This window comes from Sinocyclocheilus anshuiensis, unplaced genomic scaffold, assembly GCF_001515605.1.
Source record: "Sinocyclocheilus anshuiensis isolate Anshui unplaced genomic scaffold, SAMN03320099.WGS_v1.1 scaffold426, whole genome shotgun sequence".
Lineage (NCBI taxonomy): Eukaryota > Metazoa > Chordata > Actinopteri > Cypriniformes > Cyprinidae > Sinocyclocheilus > Sinocyclocheilus anshuiensis.
In genome coordinates, this window is record NW_015542362.1 from 1,382,421 (window position 1) to 1,402,931 (window position 20,511).

At 38.1% G+C, this 20,511-nt stretch overlaps 1 protein-coding gene across 1 annotated transcript in view; it reads right to left on the reverse strand.

The window, feature by feature from the left end:
- Nucleotides 1–17,855, reverse strand: part of LOC107691954 (diacylglycerol kinase delta-like) — a 79,178-nt gene extending 61,323 nt beyond the window's left edge. The window contains exons 1-2 of the mRNA XM_016490818.1: nucleotides 17,730–17,855; nucleotides 15,951–16,177 (exon numbers count right to left, since the gene is read on the reverse strand). Of these exons, the coding sequence (XP_016346304.1) occupies nucleotides 15,951–16,118 (168 nt within the window). The 5' untranslated portion in view covers nucleotides 16,119–16,177; nucleotides 17,730–17,855. The remainder of the gene's footprint in view (nucleotides 1–15,950; nucleotides 16,178–17,729) is intronic.
- Nucleotides 17,856–20,511: the final 2,656 nt, after the last annotated feature.

The following is a 20,511-nucleotide window of genomic DNA, read 5'->3' on the forward strand; positions in this document are numbered from 1 at the left end:
TGCGTGATTTTCTGTCTTTCTTTTGTTGCTTGATTAACATCAGTTACTCGGACAATAGCAACTAAATTAGGCTGCTATCCCTTTAAAACCGAATGCACAGCTGCAATGGATGCAATGTACTGATACACGTTCTTCCTACTGTTTACGTTCACTTAAGACGTAATCCACTGTGTTTATGTGAATACTCGTCAAAACGCACAATTCAACATCATTTTGTGTGCAATTCTCCGTTCATGCGACGCGAAAGAGTACTCGCGTGCTGTGAGATGCGCTTTGTGTGTATAGTGTCTGCGCTCAGAAAACCGGACTGAATTGAGTTCTCTCTTGCATCGTTAGATTTATCCATATGTCTGCTCTTCTCTTACTCCCACATATTGACATTTTTTAACGTTTTATGCGACGTGCAGCAAGTGTATGTTAGCTTATGTCCCGCCGGTTCATATGTAGCCTACGCATCTAACCTCCGAACGCAGCAGATTCGTTCTGAATGAATCTCATCCCAAATAGTCCCTCCCTAACATTTTCGTCTTGTTTTTATTCGTTGACGAAAATGTCAATAGATTTACGTCATAGTTTTTGTCATTCAAAAAGAGTTTTAGTTTGTTATCGTCTCGTTGTCATCGGTGAAAAAAAAATTAGTTGACGACAATTATGACGAAAATTATTCGTCAACAAAATTAACACTGATACAGTTGCTTTAATAGGAATCAATATATATAGTGTTTTATTTTTATATTTGTTCATTCAATTTCTTGAATGTTCCTGTTAAATACACCTATTGTACCTGAAAATAAAACACCGTTTGTTTGTTTTATTTGTATATTATGTGTATTTGTAATCTGTATCTTTCTTCTCATTTTTTAATAACAAATAAAATAATGGCAGATTTTTTTTATCTTCGCCCACTTTGGCCTAAATATCCACCATTCTTTTTTGGCGAAAGGCTTTGTCTTTTTAATAGGGAAATTAGTTTGGCTGTAATGCTCAAACAACTTGCAAAATAGAAAAACCAACATGACAAAGAATCGTGATATTTCTAAAAAAAAATTGTGATATGATATTTTTGCCATATCGCCCACCCCTAGTGCAAAGGAGTTTTGACCCATTCAGACTTATTGTGACTCTCTTGATTCACATAGAAAAAATATAAATAGATTTTGGAATTAGTTCAACTTTTGACTTGGCTACTTAGCTTGAACTAACTAATTTTCACACATTACTTTGAAATATGGAAGTAAGGTTGAAGGCTGACTCTTATTGTCATAAGCAGTTGGTGTATTATAGTTTTGGTCTTTGCATTTACAGGCAGCAAGAAAGAGTGCATGCCTTTATGTTAAAATTAAATAAAACCACTTCTCACAGAGAACAAGACCATGGTCTACTTTTTAATGAAATACTAATGGTTATATAGGCTAATTCTGCATTCTTTATAGTAACTTGTTTACCATATTCTTCATTCTTTCAAGCAGACATTTATTTCAATAAATAAATTTAGATTAATCTTTAAGGCTACTAAAGTTTTTGCTTTTGTTGCTTGATTAACATCAATGACTCGGACAATAGCAACTAAATTAGGCTGCTGTCCCTTTAAAACCGAATGCACGGATGCAATGGATGCAATGTACTGATACACGTTCTTCCTACTGTTTACGTTCACTTAAGACGTAATCCACTGTGTTTATGTGAATACTCGTCAAAACGCACAATTCAACATCATTTTGTGTGCAATTCTCCGTTCATGCGACGCGAAAGAGTACTCGCGTGCTGTGAGATGCGCTTTGTGTGTATAGTGTCTGCGCTCAGAAAACCGGACTGAATTGAGTTCTCTCTTGCATCGTTAGATTTATCCATATGTCTGCTCTTCTCTTACTCCCACATATTGACATTTTTTAACGTTTTATGCGACGTGCAGCAAGTGTATGTTAGCTTATGTCCCGCCGGTTCATATGTAGCCTACGCATCTAACCTCCGAACGCAGCAGATTCGTTCTGAATGAATCTCATCCCAAATAGTCCCTCCCTAACATTTTCGTCTTGTTTTTATTCGTTGACGAAAATGTCAATAGATTTACGTCATAGTTTTTGTCATTCAAAAAGAGTTTTAGTTTGTTATCGTCTCGTTGTCATCGGTGAAAAAAAAATTAGTTGACGACAATTATGACGAAAATTATTCGTCAACAAAATTAACACTGATACAGTTGCTTTAATAGGAATCAATATATATAGTGTTTTATTTTTATATTTGTTCATTCAATTTCTTGAATGTTCCTGTTAAATACACCTATTGTACCTGAAAATAAAACACCGTTTGTTTGTTTTATTTGTATATTATGTGTATTTGTAATCTGTATCTTTCTTCTCATTTTTTAATAACAAATAAAATAATGGCAGATTTTTTTTATCTTCGCCCACTTTGGCCTAAATATCCACCATTCTTTTTTGGCGAAAGGCTTTGTCTTTTTAATAGGGAAATTAGTTTGGCTGTAATGCTCAAACAACTTGCAAAATAGAAAAACCAACATGACAAAGAATCGTGATATTTCTAAAAAAAAATTGTGATATGATATTTTTGCCATATCGCCCACCCCTAGGGTCACCACATGTTCTATTTTTTGGTCACATTTATTATCTTTTTCTCATTTCTTCCTCATCTTTCCCTTTCCATCATTTCTTCTAGCTCATGCAGTAACCATGACCCAGAAGAGAGTGTCAGTTTTACCTTCAAGGTGAATACAGGTAAAGTAGGACAAACGCTAAAGTAAGGCACTTGAGCTTAATGTGTACCTATTACTAAACATCTGCATTACGTTTTAAGCATGTCATATAATTGCATTCACCCTATCCATTAGACATGATGAGCAAACCCTCTGCTATTTCACACCTCCCGTCAACAGTGGCATTCTGGGAAATCTGACCGCAATGTCATGGCACCCCGCTTGCTTTCAGTCTGTTTCCCTCATCTAGCCAAATCTTTCTCTCTATCTTTCTATGCGTCTCTTAGTATGATCACTTTTGGACTTGATTCTGTTGGAACGTCACAGGAAATAACAAGCACGCTAAAACCATCTTCCTGCAGACCTGACCACAGCCACAAATAGACCTGCACCAGCATAAAAATGACTGACCTGCTAGCAATGCTTACTGGAAGAGAGAGAAAACAAGAGAAAGAGAGAAAGAAGAACAATATGAAACTTCTTTACAAATGAAACCAAAAACCACTTCCCTGATGTACTGATGACAATGGCCCAGATATAGAAACGCTGATCTCTACCTCACAACCCAAAGAGCTCTATTTTAATTTTAACAACATGTCACTGCTGTAGCAATGGGTGACCTAACATTGCTAAACCAGTTGGCATTGTTGCATGTGTTCAAACCAGACTATTCTAAACATCAATCAAGAAACTGATGTGCTTCTTTCTGAATCCAGATCCTCCGGATCACACATCCAGATTGCATGCATCTGTGCTCAAATGTGAATTTAGGCTTTCACACCGGTTTATGTGTGTGTGAACAAGGCTTGCGTGTGTCCTCTGTTTACACTGCAGTGTTGTTTGGTGCAGTGCTGATGCATGTGATCGCCACTGAGAGCTTTTATACTGGACCGCTCCAGATTTGACAAGAGCCGGGCACAGAACAATGGCCTTTGATTAGAGAAGAGGTCTGTCTCTCTCTCCTTTAAAATTCCTCAAGTGGACCAGAGTGACGGTGTAAAAAAGAATGACTCATTCTTCCCTGTTGTGCCCCCTCTCTCTCTCTCTCAGCTTTTGGCCTGCATGAATGTGTAGATTGTCACCATCAGAGGCATATTACTCTGTCACTGCCCATGCCCACAAAACAACAGTTCTGACGCCTAGTTTAAGGTTATTCATCTCCGCTTCAGACCCTCTGCGCCTATTTTTCAGAGCAACAGTGCAGATCTTTGATCTCTGATGTCTTTTTTCATAACCGGATGTTTACAAGAACAGGACAATCTGAAACGGTTTATCTATAGTAGTGTTGTACTATATCAGCAAAAGTATCATGATATCAAGTAGCATTACGATCAGAAAAAAGGTACAAAGCTGTCGCTGGAGCGGTACCCTATCAAAAAGTACTAATTTGTACACTTTAGGAACTAATACTGTATGTTTCATTTAGAGGTTAATAACATATAAAGATACAGCTTTTAGTTTTTCCTGCCCCAGTGACCGCTTTATACCTTTTTTTTTATAGTTATAAAAAATCTAAGTTCTATTGTTGTGTGGATCACCTTTTTTATTTACAGTTGTTATACAAAAATAATATAGTTCTGAATGTATCTTTTAATTTCTTTACTTTCACATATTATTGCAATTCAGTTTTCACAGAAAATGAAGGGTAGACTTTGTTTACAGTAAAGTTATGTCTGCAATAATGAACTTGGCTGTTTGTGTTTTTGGTGTATTCAACAATACACCAATACAATTGGTGTACAATACACACACACACACACACACACGTCAGGATACGTCACTTCCTGTTTGTTGCTGCCGTGTGTTTTGAGTTTGAGCTCCGTCAAGTTAATTCTTTGGTTGGGGTGGTGGCTCTGGAGTCGGAGGCGGTTTGGCAACAGCTGATCTGTGACTGGAGAGTGCATGGTAGGAAGTGGCGTAGATTCCGGAAGTGATCCGGAAATGGAGGATGAAGTGTTTGACGCGGATGAAGGCGGGAATGGAAATAATGAATGGAGTATAGTAGAAAATCGAAAAAGAAAGAAAAGCTGGAGTAACGCATCTGCAACTGACAGTGAAAATGGAACACATCTGACAAGAAGGAAGGAAGAGTATAAGGTAGTGATGAAACTTGAAACCGGATCTTTCAGTATCATTAATCCGCTGAAATTATCTAAAACAATTAAGGAAGTGATAGGACTGATTGAAAGTGTTAAGAAGTTGAGGGATGGTAGATTGATAATATATTGTAAGGATAGTAGGCAACAAAAGAAGGCTCTAGGAGTTAAATCGATCATGGGACAAAGTGTGATTTGTTCAGTACAAGAAGAAAAGAAATGGGTGAAAGGAGTAATAACAGGGATCCCCACAGATGTAACAGTTGAAAAGATTAAGAGAGGTCTTACGGGAGCCGCAGTGATTGAGGTGAAAAGACTAAAATGCAATAGGAATAATGAAAGGGGAGACAGTCTCTCTGTGATGATTCATTTTGATGAGGATAAGCTGCCTAGTAAAGTCTTTTTGGGATTTATGAGCTTCTCGGTCAGGCCCTATGTACCCCCTCCTCTAAGATGTTACAAATGCCAAAAGTTTGGGCATGTAGCGGCTGTATGCAGAGGCAAACAGAGGTGCGCAAGATGCGGCGGAGACCATGAGTATGGCAAATGTGGGCAAGGAGTTAATCCCAAATGTTGTAATTGTGGAGAGGATCACAGTGCGGGATATGGAGGATGCAAGGTGAGGAAACATGCGGCTCAAGTTCAGAATGTTAGAATACAGGAAGGATTGTCATACTCTGAGGCTCTAAAACAGGTAGGAAAGAATTTGGAATCAGGAGACGTATCGTGAAAAGCGCTGTACAAATAAACTTGACTTGACAATTAAAAGGAGTTCTTTTTTTAATTCCTGTATTATGTTTAATTCTGTTCTATCGCACTCTCATATACTGCATGCGAAAATGTATTACCAAGAATCACCGTACTACTGTTTGTACTACAGTACATTATATACTATTACTAAATACTATTGCAACTAATTACTGAATACTAAATAAATTGTAAATACTATGGCACTGTGGGTATTTTGAGGGTTGGGCACTGCAATACTACTGTAACATACAGTAAGTAAACTGTGCAACCCTAATGCATACATTAGTATGGAACCAGTGCTGTAAACATATTAATAACATTTGACAATAATGACTGAGCTACAGTCATATCTGACCTAGGATCAGTCTCCCTGCAAGAGCATTACTCATACTGGGAAAACCATCTGTGAACATCAATAGATCTGAGGGGAGAAAGAAAGAAAGAAAAGTAAAAAGGCATTAAATGTTGCTAAAAAGGTGACTGAACAAAAACAAACAAACAAACAAAAAACATCTGACTAAACTCTTGTCTACACTAAGTTGAGCTTCACTGTCCTGACTGAATTAAACCCCTGGACGCTTCCTGTTTTGTGGAGTGTGTAGCGTGAATCAAAACCCTCCGCAGCTATTTTTAGCAACAAAAACATGCTCTGAAATGTCTGAAGTGTCAAAAAAGGAAACACAGAAGTAGACTTCCTTCCTGTTTCGGTTTTCTTCATTGAAACGATGAAAAGAATAGATGAGAGAATGTGAGTGGGCGTCAACATGGCCTGATGGCTTCCATTTTGTCCTGACTGGAGATGCTATTGCTGCTACGCGTGTGTCCGGGTGCTCATCTTGACTGATGCTGTGTTATGACATGTGCTATCTGTCTTCATTAGCAAAGAAGAGAGATGGAAACTGACATGCACACTCTACTATCAATCAAACTAACAACCCAGTAGCTCATTCTTCCTCTTTTTCACAGACACACATTAAACTTTATGACTGGGCTAATTCGTTTCACTTGTGTCTAGTGAAGTTTCCAGCATTTAATTTTTTGAAAGCAAAAAAAAAAAGGCTGTATAAAGTGAAAAACTGACAGTCAATCAAAACATAATTCACATTTTACATACAGCTACGTGTTTGAACCAATTAGAATTTCACTTTGGATGAGACATGACAGAAATAGAAACCAAACAACTGACAAATCACAAAGAGGTAGATTGGAGAGATTTGATTTATCACTTGCCAGTTTATTGCACCTGGTTTGTGTGTAACATAGAAGCTCAGTAGACAGCATGTGCTGGGTTCCCCTGGGCAGCTTGTGATGATTGGAACAGAACTAAAAGCTACCTGATACATCTGTGCCTCTTGTTCACTTGTCCTCTGCTCTCTCTGCCACCGGTCTCTCTCATACATGTGCCCTCACAATGTGAGAAAGACAGAGCTCATTACGGTAGACCTTTCTCCAGAGGATGAAGGACTGCTAGTGTGTGCGTGTGTATGTGTGCGGATCACTTATGAGCCCAGAAGAATGAAAACAACATGAAAGGAAGATGAGAAAAAAATGCATGTACATATGTGTCTTAACCTATGTTACATCACTTAGCGCTCACTATAAGAGAATGTTGGCAAGAAAGAAAGAAAGAAAGAAAGAAACCCATCTAAAAAAGTCTAAAAAAAACCATCAGATTCCCAAAATTAAGCACTCTTAGGAGAATGAATGAATGAATGAATGTATGAATAAAACATTACATTTTGGTTTAAGTACCGTTATTTAATATATAGCTGTGGCCAATTTTGGGACTGCAATTATGCTTTGAAAAATACATTTTAGACATGAAAATCAATAAAAAAGTGTAGCCTATGTAAACATTTCGCAATAATTATGTCGTCGTTTGGCAATGCAGTTGCATTTTTTCATCTTTTTTTTATCTCTCAAAAGTACTAAAAGAATCTTTAATGGAAGCATTAAGAAATCAGACTGCAATCATTATATTCCTTACGATTTTCATCTCTTATTCCTGGTGCTCTTCATTTTTTAGTTATAAAGCTTTACATTAGTAAACAGCTCCTCTGTTTCACACATACACAAACATCTCGCCCTCTCTCTCACACACAGACACGTTCGACAGCTAGTCCTGTTATTTAAATGCTCTGCAGTCTTTCTGTCGCCTCTGAACCTTCTGGACAAACCAGAGATCCTTCAGGCCTCTGTCAGACTCTCTTTCTCTCTCTCTCTCTCTCTCTCACTGTCTCTCTCTCCCTTCTCTTCTCCCTCTCTCCGCTCCATTGCCTTAATGGACTGTCAAGGCAATGATGAACGATGCTTTTCTAATTAGGTTTTCAAGTTTAACCTAGAAAGAGAGAGAAGGAGAGAAAAAGAAATGGATGAGAAGAGAAAGAAAGACAAGCAAGAATAAGAAAGAGAGATGAGACAGGTACTGCAAGGTGAACGCAAAAAGTAGAACAAATGATAAATGATCAGACACTTCAAGGGCTTTGGAGTTATAGGGTTCAGTTCATCCAAAAATAACAATTTGTTCACTCAGTTAATTTATACTCATTATTTACTCATTCTCGTGTCATTCCAAATCCATATGCTGTTATTATTTCTGCTGAACACATTTTTAAAGGACTGTTACACAACTTTGCCAGTTCATAGTGGCTGGGAAAACAACACAGTCCATATGATTTACTCTAAGTCTTCTGAAGCTTCTGATAGTTTTATGTGAGGAACAAGCCAAAAAAATAGCATACAGATTTCAACAACATGAGCGTGAGTAAATAACTGATGGATTTTTGGGGGAGATATAAGAATGAGTTCATGAAAAATATTTATATGCATTAAAGTCTCCCTTCTGTTACTTCTAGTTCCCTCCGTCTATCTGCATCTTGCTCTCTCTCTTTGTCCTTTGCAATAATGTATTGAGGCTTCTTTCTCTATAGCAGGGCTGTCCAAACTCGGTCCTGGAGGGCCGGTGTCCTGCAGAGTTTAGCTCCAACCCTAATTAAACACACCTGAACCAGCTAATCTAGCTCTTTACTAGGCATAGAAACTTCCAGTCAGGTGTGTTGAGGCAAGCTGGAGCTAAACTCTGCAGGACACTGGCCCTCCAGGACCGAGTTTGGACAGCCCTGCTCTATAGGGACCCACAGAATCCACTGGGACAGAACATCAATACAAAAGAGGTTTAAAGCTTCTAGTGAACGAGATGAGAGACAGACATACATACAGGTTGTATTTGCTTCTAATTACTTTTAACTTATTAAAGACAATCAACTTATCAGACAGCCCATAAAACATAATGCGATGTTAATTAGAAAACAAGGTTCTGTAATTGTTCTAATGTGATTATGACATATATATCCTAAAGCTAAAAAGCCAGTTTAGACAAAATAAGTGGAGTAAAGATGATGGTTAGAAAGTTTCTTGAAAGTTCAGCAGTCTGAGAATTCAGTCACAGCTGTATTCTTTCAGTCTTGGACATATTTGACATAGTTTAGCAGGTGATACCAGAAAACAGGCAACCTTGGCCGTCCAAAATTAACTATGAAATCTCATGTTACACAAACCATTAAACAGCCATTAGTGATGGGCTGAGACTAAACTCACTGTGGGTTACTCTCAGTCACCACATAAGGTCACCTTCTGGGAAACACAACAAAGGAAAATAACACAGGGTCATTCCTAGACATGCGACTACCCATTTCCTCATGTAATTCTACAGGGGTTTTGCACACAAACACCGTAACCCTTGACCTTTTCCTCCCACTATACGGTTGGTCTTCAGTATCATCCACATGAATGTTCAAACTGAAACACCCAGGAGTCCAAGAAACATTCACAGTGCCCTTCAACATTGTCTGCATTTTCTAGTCTTCTTAAAAGACAGAGGACAACTGCCTGGAATTGCTACAGTGTTCTTGGACAAAGTTTTCTAAAGCAGAATCACTAAAAACAGTAAGAACATACTGATGTGACTAGGGATGCACTGATAATAAAATTCTACACTATTTTGTCTATAAATTAGAATTAAATTACTTAACATTAAAATCAGTAGTGAAAATAGGCATCAAAACATTATAATGTACAGCATGAAAAAATAACATTTTCAGATGTTGAAGTTTACAATTAACAGTGTTATTTAATTACTAGTGTTTTTAAAGATTAACTTAAGTGTTAGACACTGCCAAATGTAAATCTAATCTAAATGTAAAAATAGAGGAAATGAGGATGTACAATTAAAACTACAATATCAACTACACTGTAAATTGACAAATTTGCCAAAAAAGACATATAGTGTAAAAACAGAAATGGCGATTGCTATGGCAAATGACATCACCATAAACAACATCAACCTAAAAAAAAATCAACAAGTTATATTTATACATTTCCTCAGTGTCACTGCTTGGCCCTTGACTAAAATCTTTTTAGTTTGCATTTCCTGCTATTCTATAAGAGACATCAGCTCACACATTTACAGATTTTCAAACTGTGACTAGTGAATACAAAAAAGTGTTGGTTTTGTATCAGATCTCTTTCTTTAGAAGACGAAATAGTAAACAGGTAGCAGTTTTCAGTAGTCAGACTCATTCTTGCGGTGAAAGTGGTAATAATGCTGGACACTGGTCTGGTGGGGTCACAGCCTCGTTTGGTCTGCAACCTTGAGGAGAAATGGTTAATTAGTTTTCATGGAATTCTGCCCCGATTCTTAAACTTTGGCTGAATTTGTCTTGTGTCATTCTGCCTCACAGCAAATGAACTGAATGGACACACTCTGTGTCTCTCAGCTAACACACACAAAACTCAACAACACACATACTTTTCCTCCTTGCCTGCCTCCAGTTTCTGCACACAAAATTAATGAGAGCACTAACAAAAAGGGCAGAGAGTGAGATAGAGTCTTATGTAATTCTTTACCCCTTGGACAGGAAGAAGGAGAACAGGGCCATCTAACACACGGAGAGTATTGACAGTGCACACTGATAAACGATACCCTCAGAGGAAACCTGTTACAGGATATACGTTCACGCATCATCACTGTTACTCTCTTCTTTTTCCTAATTCACAAACACATATATAAGACCCCTGCATACTTCCTCCTCTGTTTCCTGTATCTCATTCGGTCTCATTTTTCTCTATACACATATTCAACAACAAGAATAATTTTTTTTTTAGCCCTATACAATTTATCATCAGTGTTACCCAGGCTAGGTAATATAACCTGGTGACATACTTACATCAGCACAATCGAGCAGAATTCTCAAAATGTTGTTTGTTGAGCCCTGCACACACTTATTTCTCAGGTCTCCTCTTAAACACTAATAATGACATCATCAACATAATCATAGACAGAAACACACAGGGCATGTTTGGAATGGCATATTAACTACTATGTTGTAACTTAGCATGCAGTATACAGTGGGTACGGAAAGTATTCAGACCCCCTTAAATTCATATGGTGGAACCCAATGGGGTTTACATACATACACTTCAATTCAAAAGTTTGGGGTCAGTAAGATTTTTTAATGTTTTTGAAAGAAATCACCAAGGCTGTGATTATTTGATCAAAAATAGAGTAAAAACAGTTATATTGTAAAATGTAATTTTAAAAAAGATTTGCAATTTTTAAAAAGATGGCAAAACTGAATTTTCAGTCACATGATCCTTCAGGAATGATTCTAATATGTTGTTTTGGAGCTCAAGAATCATTTCTTATTGTCATCAGTGTTGAAAACAGATGTGTTTCTTCATATTTTCTGGCTTCTTTGATGAACAGAAATTTCAAAAGAAAGAGATTACTTTTGATTACAGGGATTATTTAAAACAGTAAATGTGTTTACTTAGATTTTGATTAATTTAATGCGCCCTTGCTAAATAAAAAATACTGATTTTAGCCTAAACATCATCTTATATATTTTTAACATCCAGCGTGTCAAACATACATTAAAATACATGTTTATATAGTTAATAAAATACATTTCAATCAATGTTCACTTTTCTATTTAAAGGTGATCATCAAAACACTCAAATGGGGTAACTGTCTAAGACATTTACAAAACCCACAACACGTTAACTGTGATTCTACACATTTAAATGTCAGTGTGTGCACAGCAACAACAGGTAACAAATGAACTCAGTCAGGCTGAAATGACATGTCACACTTCATAATGCTTAGCAGGGTTTAACAAGTATGCTAATGAAGGGGAAATCACTAATGAGCAAGAGGAAGACGCATGCAGTTTGCTGACACCAATCTAAGCACACACACAAACACACAATTTATTTTCATCAGGCACATACTGTACTGAATATCAAATTCTGCTAAGCAGCATTAGCCTGTCATTAGCCACCCTCAACATCTGATGAACCTCCAACGGACCATCTGCTGACCGTTTATTGACTGTCTGATGCTGCACACAAAAATAGTAAGCGCTGACTAAAATCACCATTTCCTGTCTGATTGACTGACTTTACATGACCACAGGATGCAAGTACACACAGGTTTTTTGAGTAGTGCGGTTACAACACATGCTTCACAGAGAATAATGAATTATTGTAGTATAATCTACTGCGTGTAAATGTACCCCTAAATGGCACATAAATCAAAAACCAACTGTGGTTTATCAGACGGTCTCTTTCTGTTGTTTTGGTCAGATTAAGCTGCATTGTGGATCATAGTTCATGCCGCAAATCAGAAGTCTGGCTACACAAGGCTAGCTTATGACACACTGTACAATGATTCAGATCATTACATGCTGTGTACAAATCCTTAGGTCCAGATAATGTAAAATATAGACTGAAAGGGCATCTGCAAAATGTACCTAAAGTTCTATGCCTCTCTCAAGTAATACGGTAAGTGCTTGTAAAAGCACCCTTATTTTCTGTCAAGGTTCATGTGTATGCAGAAAAATTTAAATCAAAGATAAAATTTCCAATAGATTTCTCTGAAGTGCTATTTGTGATATTATTAAGCATTACTTTTAAGTCTGAAAATTACACAACCATTAAAAAGCTTGGCATCAGTAAGTTTTTCTTTTTTTGGCAGTCACCATTTTTTATATTTCAAGAACCCTGAAAAAGAATTATTAATCAGCACAACTTCACATTACCGATCCCAAACATTTGAACAGTAGTGTACATCAAAATAATTTCAAAAGTTGCAGGTTGCAAGAATAGAATTATCAAAGAACGTTTACATCAAGTATTAGCAAAGTGTTAGACACTATTTGACTAAATGAAAATGTTAAAGGGGTCATATGATGCTTTTTTAAAGATCATTATTTTGTGTATTTGGTGTAACAGAATATGTTGACATGCTTTAATGTTCAAAAAACACATTATTTTTCAAATACTGTACATTATTGTAGGTCCTCTATGCCCCGCCTCTCTCAAACGCTTTGTTTTCTACAAAGCCCCTCCTTCCGACAAGCGCAGTCTGCTCTGATTGGCCAGCTGACCCAGTGCATTGTGATTGGCCGAACACCGCAAGCACTCGTCGGAAATGTAACGCCCCTTACCATAATCGCGAGCTTCATCTTTCAAAATAAATGTAAAGACAGAGCCCGAAAGGGGAACAGAGTCACGTGACAGACAGTGATGAAGCTGATATGTGTTTGTGATGTGACCCCCTCTCTCTCTCTCTCTCTCTCGCTCTCTCTCTCGCTCTCTCGCGCTCTCTCTCGCGCTCTCTCTCGCTTTCTCTCTCTCGCTCTCTCTCTTTCTCTCTCTCGCGCTCTCTCTCTCTTTCTCGCGCTCTCTCTCTCTCTCGCGCTCTCTCTCGCGCTCTCTCTCTCTCGCTCGCGATCTCTCTCTCTCGCGCGATCTCTCTCTCTCGCTCACTCGCGCTCTCGCTCTCTCTCTCGCGCTCTCTCTCGCTCTCTAGCGCTCTCTCTCTCTCTCTCTCTCTCGCACTCTCTCTCGCGCTCTCTCTCTCTTTCTCCCTCCGCATTTGAACAGTCAATAGCAAATACTTAAACTAATAACAAAACAGTAGCTGATTCAGAAGCGCCAGATTGTCATAGCAAAGTCAGAATTACCTCCTCTCCTAGGTTCACGAAACGGTCGTCCATAAAATGCATTGCTGTTGTTGTAAGTAATCTTAAAGATTCCTAAATGCATCTACTTTCGGAAGGCCAAATAAAGTGCTTTTGCTTTCGCCTAGAAACACACAGCGTCTCCCTGACATGCTGCTTCAACACTAACTGCGGTTACTGAAACCACGCCTTCTTTCTTTGCGTGCACATTTGGGTGGCATTATGCAAATATTTCCACATAGTGAGGTAGATATGTGGGGGCGTGTTAGAACAGCCGTTTTAGGGGGGCATGGCAGAGTCTTAACTTTGATAAAGAATATCTCTTTGGTTTTGAGACTTTAGTCTTTGCAACTTCAGGGATCTTATCTATGCACAATCAGCTTGTAACACTCCAAAGAGAAAGGAAAACTTGAAATCGCATCATATGACCCCTTTAACTTAATTGGCATCTGTGTAATTGCCTGATTCAATTAGTTCAGCTTCACTGGCTTGCTGATACTGACTAATATTCTGCTAATTTCATCAACCACACTGTCAAGATAAATATGACTGACATGTGCTGATCTGGGATCAGGTTCATCTTATTACAACTATGATCTAAATGTTCATGTACACAAAGCCATTGCTTATTTGAGATCTGCTTACACTAAGCAGATCAGATGGTTTAACTGATCTGAGGTCAGTTTTCAGCTGTTTAACAGAGAGGATGCAAAGGTGAAACACTCAAGCATGGCGTTCAAGGCCTGATCTGAGATCTATTTTAAAGGAATCTTCAATAAATTATCCAATAAAGCTGATATGATTTGTCATGGTGGCAGTGCAATAAACATTTGCACTCTGTGAGTAGCATTACAGTGTTAAATGTAAAAACTTGTTCAATGGGCCAAGGCCAAACAGTGTCAGAGAAATAAATAGCTAGTTACTAAGTGACTGCTGAGCCTAACTGTAGAAGAAAGTGAGATCTATAACCTTACATTGTTCTGTTATAATGACACCCAACTCTCAGGCTACAAAACAGGTGGCCTCACTGTTGCAGTCACTTTTAACACTCAGGATCTCACATGGGTCAAAGGAGAAAGGTCACCTGACCTGATACATGAATTGTGGGGGTGGGAAGCACAGGTGAGGCACTAAATTCTGCTACACTTTTTGCCTGCTGGGTCTGTATTCAAGTCTTATTCTTTTGTGGAAGCTTTCTACCACAGGATAAAAAATGAAAAGGTTAATTGCGACTTTTTATCTCACAATTTAGACATTTTTTCTCAGAATTGCACGATATAAAAGTCACAATTGCAAGTTAACATCTGATCTTTACATCTGATTAATGTAAAAATATATAAATGTGCATTTGCATGAGATGAAGTTAGAACCGCATGGTGTAAATTCACAACTGCAAGAAAAAAAGGAACTGTGATATAAAAATGACCTTTTTTATTTTTATTTTTGGTGGAAGCAAAAAAAAGTAGAATTGAGATATTGGTAAATGTAAACTCAGAATTGTGAGAAAAGAAGTCAGAATTATGAGTTTGTATCTCTCAATTCTACATTGTGAGAAAGAAAGTCTGAATTGTGAGATATAAAAAAAGTCTGAATTGTGGGATAAAAAGTCCCAATAACCTTCTTTATCCTATGGTGGAAACAAGCTTCCATATTCTTCCCACATGGATCGCTATATATAAACATTTATATAGGGAATTTTACACTCTGTCTGCTCAACAATTCTAATAATTCTGCTGTTCTCATCTTATCAAAATACAACACAAAGCTGACACAATAAACAGGGACGTGTGAGGGGTCAAGGGTCAGGGTAGCCCTCAGTATGTTCATGAACAGACTGACCTCTACACCAAATTCCCCTCTTTGTCAGGAAATACAATCATTCAGCTTCAAACTAATTGTAAAATGAGCTCAATTAATCAACAGCATTTGGGCTTTTGATGAACAAAAATACATGTGCATCCACTCTGTAGACTAGATGCTGTCTTGTGTAGCATAATAAGCTTGCTAATGAGTGTCTCATATCCTTGCCCTTTCAGGAATAAACATTAGTCCAAACTGACATCGATACTGCACATACACTGTACTAGTCATAGCATGCCAAGTATTGACTGATTCTGAGCCATCAGTGACTGTCCCCTGGATCAATATGCACTGCAGCTTCGACTATACAATGTCTCTGTGTGTGTGTGTGTGTGTGTGTGTGCACACTTGGGTATTGAGTACTTCATCTTTTGGGGTATCAAAGTGTGACTTCAGCAACTTTTCTCACAGAAAATAAATAAATAAATATGTACTAAGCATGATTGGAGTGGTTAAAAAAAAAAGTGAACAACATCTCATACAATTTCGTATTTTTTCGTGAAATCCTACCTTGGCTCGAATCTGACCAGAAGTGGACACTTTTCGGATGAGTTTGTGCGAGGTCTCCTCAGGCTCCCCGTCACTGTCCGATGATTCGTCACCCGCCTCGGCTTGAGGGTCCGGAGAGGTCAGGGACTCCCGGACATAAAGGACATTTGGATTGAGCTTCGAGGCCATGACTGTGCAGGGGACACGATTTTCACAGCACTCGACTCCTCCTTTGTGCCAAGTCAGCTCTGAAACAGAGAAAGCATTGCTCAACGGCAGCTAACGGTATTGATTCCCAAAGAGACTTCTTCTGCTTTCATTTTAAAGCTCTATGAACTATAGCGTTCAAGGCAAATTCAGTTCCTCTATTTTGATTGTGCTGAGCGTTAAGGCCAACAAAAGAAACCACAGCACAAACCAAAAGACGGTTAACAACAACAGGGGATTATTTTGTCTATTGCACAACAGCATTAAGGGGCATTGACAAAAGGATATCTGAGGTGATAAAAAGAAGAATCTTCTAAAACACAAGATCTTGTGATCTTTGTGTTCATGTTGGTTTCATGTATAAAAAGTAGTGTAACAAACAAGAAAAAGTAATAAAATATTTAAACCTTGAATACCTCAAATTTAATTGTTATTTTCTGTCAGGATAACAAATTGCAAATTGATTTGACAAATTGACAAAAGTTTTCAAATATTTCACATATTAGTTAGATTTTAAAACAAAATGTCACCTTTTTTTTTAAAGAAATAATAACGAAATATTATGCCGAACTACTTATTTTTAAAATGTATTTTTTATTTTTTTTTTCTAATTCATCCCTTATTCCTATATATATATATGTAGAGAGAGAGATACCATCAGCACCATTAGACTTTTTACCTTAAACCTCACAGAATCACATATCCAAATGCATTTTAATTCATACAGTGAAAACATATTAGGCTAATCATACAAAATGCATCCAGGTCATTTTTATGAATGGCTTTTTGCATAACAATAGATCCAGACAAAATAATGAGCGACACGCCATTGACCCTTATGCAGACGGTGAAGCCCATTAGCGCTCAGAATCGATACAACCCCATCTGACATAATCCACAGACGGTCGCTGTCAAGGCTTTGAGAGATGCATGAACTCGCTGACTGTTGCGCGTTCACAGCTGCGCATTCGTTGCGCTCACAATCATTCGTTCAGGGGACACTCCGTTATCACCTTTCTCGCCGTTAATGTAATTAAATCGCCCCTTGCCCCAAAACATTACCTTAACGTGTCTCCACAGAAAAAACGCGACGCTTTCTGCATCGGACTTCAATTTATGGCACACACATCTCCTGTAAACATGAATTAACTACCTGTTATGATGTTGCGCGTCGGCTGTCTACGTGTTAAACGAGCCAGTCGCTTTGCAGAGCAATAAAGAGACGTTAGAGTGAATAATGCCATTACTAATATTTAAACCCAGGCGTCTAATGAATTTGAGATTATATTGACACGGATATCTCGGACTCAGTAACACACCAGCTGTGTTCTCGTGTCTTTCAAACCAAAAACAGCCGTGTTGTAGGCAGCATTAATGCTGTACATACACAATTCTGCGAAATCACGAGAGCGGCGTCCTCCGGCTCCGTCGTTTGAACAAAAGCGTTAACGGTTTGATTAATTGAATGCTCGCGGCGTTCGGCCATCACTTTCTGAATTGACAAATATACTCAACTGTCACTCTCGCGCATGATTCCGTCTGCCGCGGTTGTTCCGACTAAATGTGAAGGTGGACGTGGATGTGGCGTTTTACCTCTATGGTGCGCTGTCGGTTGCCGCTGACCCTCGTTTGCGTGTTATTGTTGCTCTCGTTGGGCTCTCGCGCAGCGCGGTGTGATACTGTCAAATCTGCTCCTGTCGTACGCATAGCATCGGATAAGATTTGAATCGAATGGGAGGGGTGAGCGTCTGTGTGTCAGCACATCTGGATGGCTCGACAACAGATATCTAAGAAAGGTTTGAGAGATTAATCCATCACCTATTATCGTTTTACTGCCGTTCTCTATGCAGATATATAATGCTTTGCTTCTGAAACTTCTGACTGCGGGCCGGGTGTTTAGTAGGAAGGGAAATCTACGCTGAGGAAATAGCTATGTGACTTGTTGCTATATGTTGGGCTGCTTGACAATGTTCTGACCATTGATTGAGGAGGTCACTTGAGTAATAATAGGTTAAGTAGTCACAGCACCACTGGACAAAAAGGTCTAGTGCGCTATCAAGGATCTTGACATACCTTTTTCTATAATAGTAAAGACATTTAATTCCTTAAATCAATTGGATATTGGTTCACAGTGAGTTTACTTTACACTGCAGTGGAGACCAAATTGACTTTAGGAGCCTGAAAACAACTGGACATGTCAAAGTAATGCAGTTAACTGTAGCTAGCAACAGCACACCTTAGTATACTAAACGCCATTTATTTGGTGTAGCAGGAAGTGCAAAAGAGAAGAGACTCCTTACACCAACTGCAAATATAGACTACAACTCAATCCTCAGTCCTCAATCTAAGCACAAACTTGACTCTTTACCAACCAAAACCTTTAAAACAGCATCATAACTCATCTAAATCCCCTTGGAGCTGATCAATAAACCCTTGTATCTCTCTCCATTTTCTCATCTTGCTCCAAAAATAAATAGCCTACACAATTAATGAATTACAAAGTTGTGTACTTTCAACCTAAATGAATGATATAAACGGCTCAGACTAATACAGAATAGATTCACACTGATACATGTTGTTCTGAGACCAGTTTTAGTCATTGTTACTCTCATGATATTTGATTACAATCAGGAGGCCAGTGAACTCTCTCTAAACTGCTGTCATCTTCCCTGACTTCTCTTGTAGCTATGATTTTATACATAGCCATTAGAATTAACTATAGCATTCCATTTATGTTCCTTTTGTACTATAATTCTTGTTTTCCATCTACTTTAACAATAATGATCTCTAATGGTTATAGCTCCCGAGCATTGCACATCCACAATACCGTAGATTGATGGTAATTTTCTGTCATTAGAACGATATGAAATTGCAACAAATTGAAGTGCTTTCATGTTTAATACACACCAGAGCTCTATACTCTAACTGCCGGCCTGAGTCCATTTACATTCACCTGCTGCAGCCACTATATTCAAACTATCGACTTTTTTAAAATTAAAACTCAGGTATGAAAATAAATAAGAGTACCACTATCTAATAGAAATGACTATTTCCTTAAATCTGACTATGACTCATCATTTACTATATGCACCAATATCAAACAATTTTCCACTGATCATCTGGATGGCTTATACCAAAAGACTATGTATCCAGTAATTAAAAAGTAATTAAATTGTTGTTACTATTTTGTTTACCAAGATATGCTATACTGGTTGAGGTATCAACATTTGAATTTGTCAATGCCATGTATTTTCAGCATATAAAAATAAAAAAAGAAACCTTCCCTCCTTCCGTAGGAAATCAGTTCTACGAAAGGTAGAATTTAAGAGGCGAGAGGTATAAAATGTAAAGTGTACATTTAATTTTTTGATTTCTCTTCTTAACGGTAATTATCAATAATAATTTAACTTCTGATTCATTTCTCATTTCCAATTAACCTAAAAAAGCCTTAAAAGATGTATACATTTCTTAAAAGACATAAAGTAATTAATGAGTAATAAGGGACACCCCCAGCCCACAGACTATCGGCAGAGTCATTATTTTGGATGTAGCTTTCTGCTGCCACCCAGCGGTACATATTAAATCACACCGTCTGTCTGATGCTACGGGTCCCAAATAAATAATCATCAAGGTCACTGAATAATTATATTCTGCTTCGAAGCATTACAAAAGAACACCACATCCAGAGTATTTAATTCGTTTGCACCACAACTAACTGTTGTTGTATGCACTCGTCCAGTGAACACTCAAAAGCTGCTATGAGATCAAATAGATGTGTCAGGTTCGATGTTTCAGAAAGCCTCAGAACCCGGAGCTCGCGGTGAAACATTTTCGTGATCTCCGGGAAGCTTTCGTGGCCCTCGAGGCAAGTCATCCTTCGCGTATCCACGCGCATTTAAAGGGGTCATATGATGCTGCTAAAAAGAACAGTATTTTGTGTATTTGGTGTAATGAAATGTGTTTATGCGGTTTAAGGTTCAAAAAACACATTATTTTCCACATACTGTACATTATTGTTTCTCCTCTATGCCCCGCCTTTCTGAAACGCGTCGATTTTTAAAAAGCTCATCGGTCTGAAAAGCGAGGTGTGCTGTGATTGGCCAGCTATACAGTGCGTTGTGATTGGCCGAATACCTAAAGCTTGAGACGGAAATGTTACGCCCCTTGCCATATTGTGATGATGCCCTGTCAGGCCGGAGCCATGATTCAAAAACATGAAAACCCATTATAAACGAGGCATTCGTTGCATCCAGTGGGGACATAATTGTGGATTCTAATGACGTATACTGTCTTTTTACTCGTTGCGTTGCATCGCACCGCGTAAACATAAAACCATGTCTGCATTTGTGATCGGAGAAATGACAAACAACAAGCC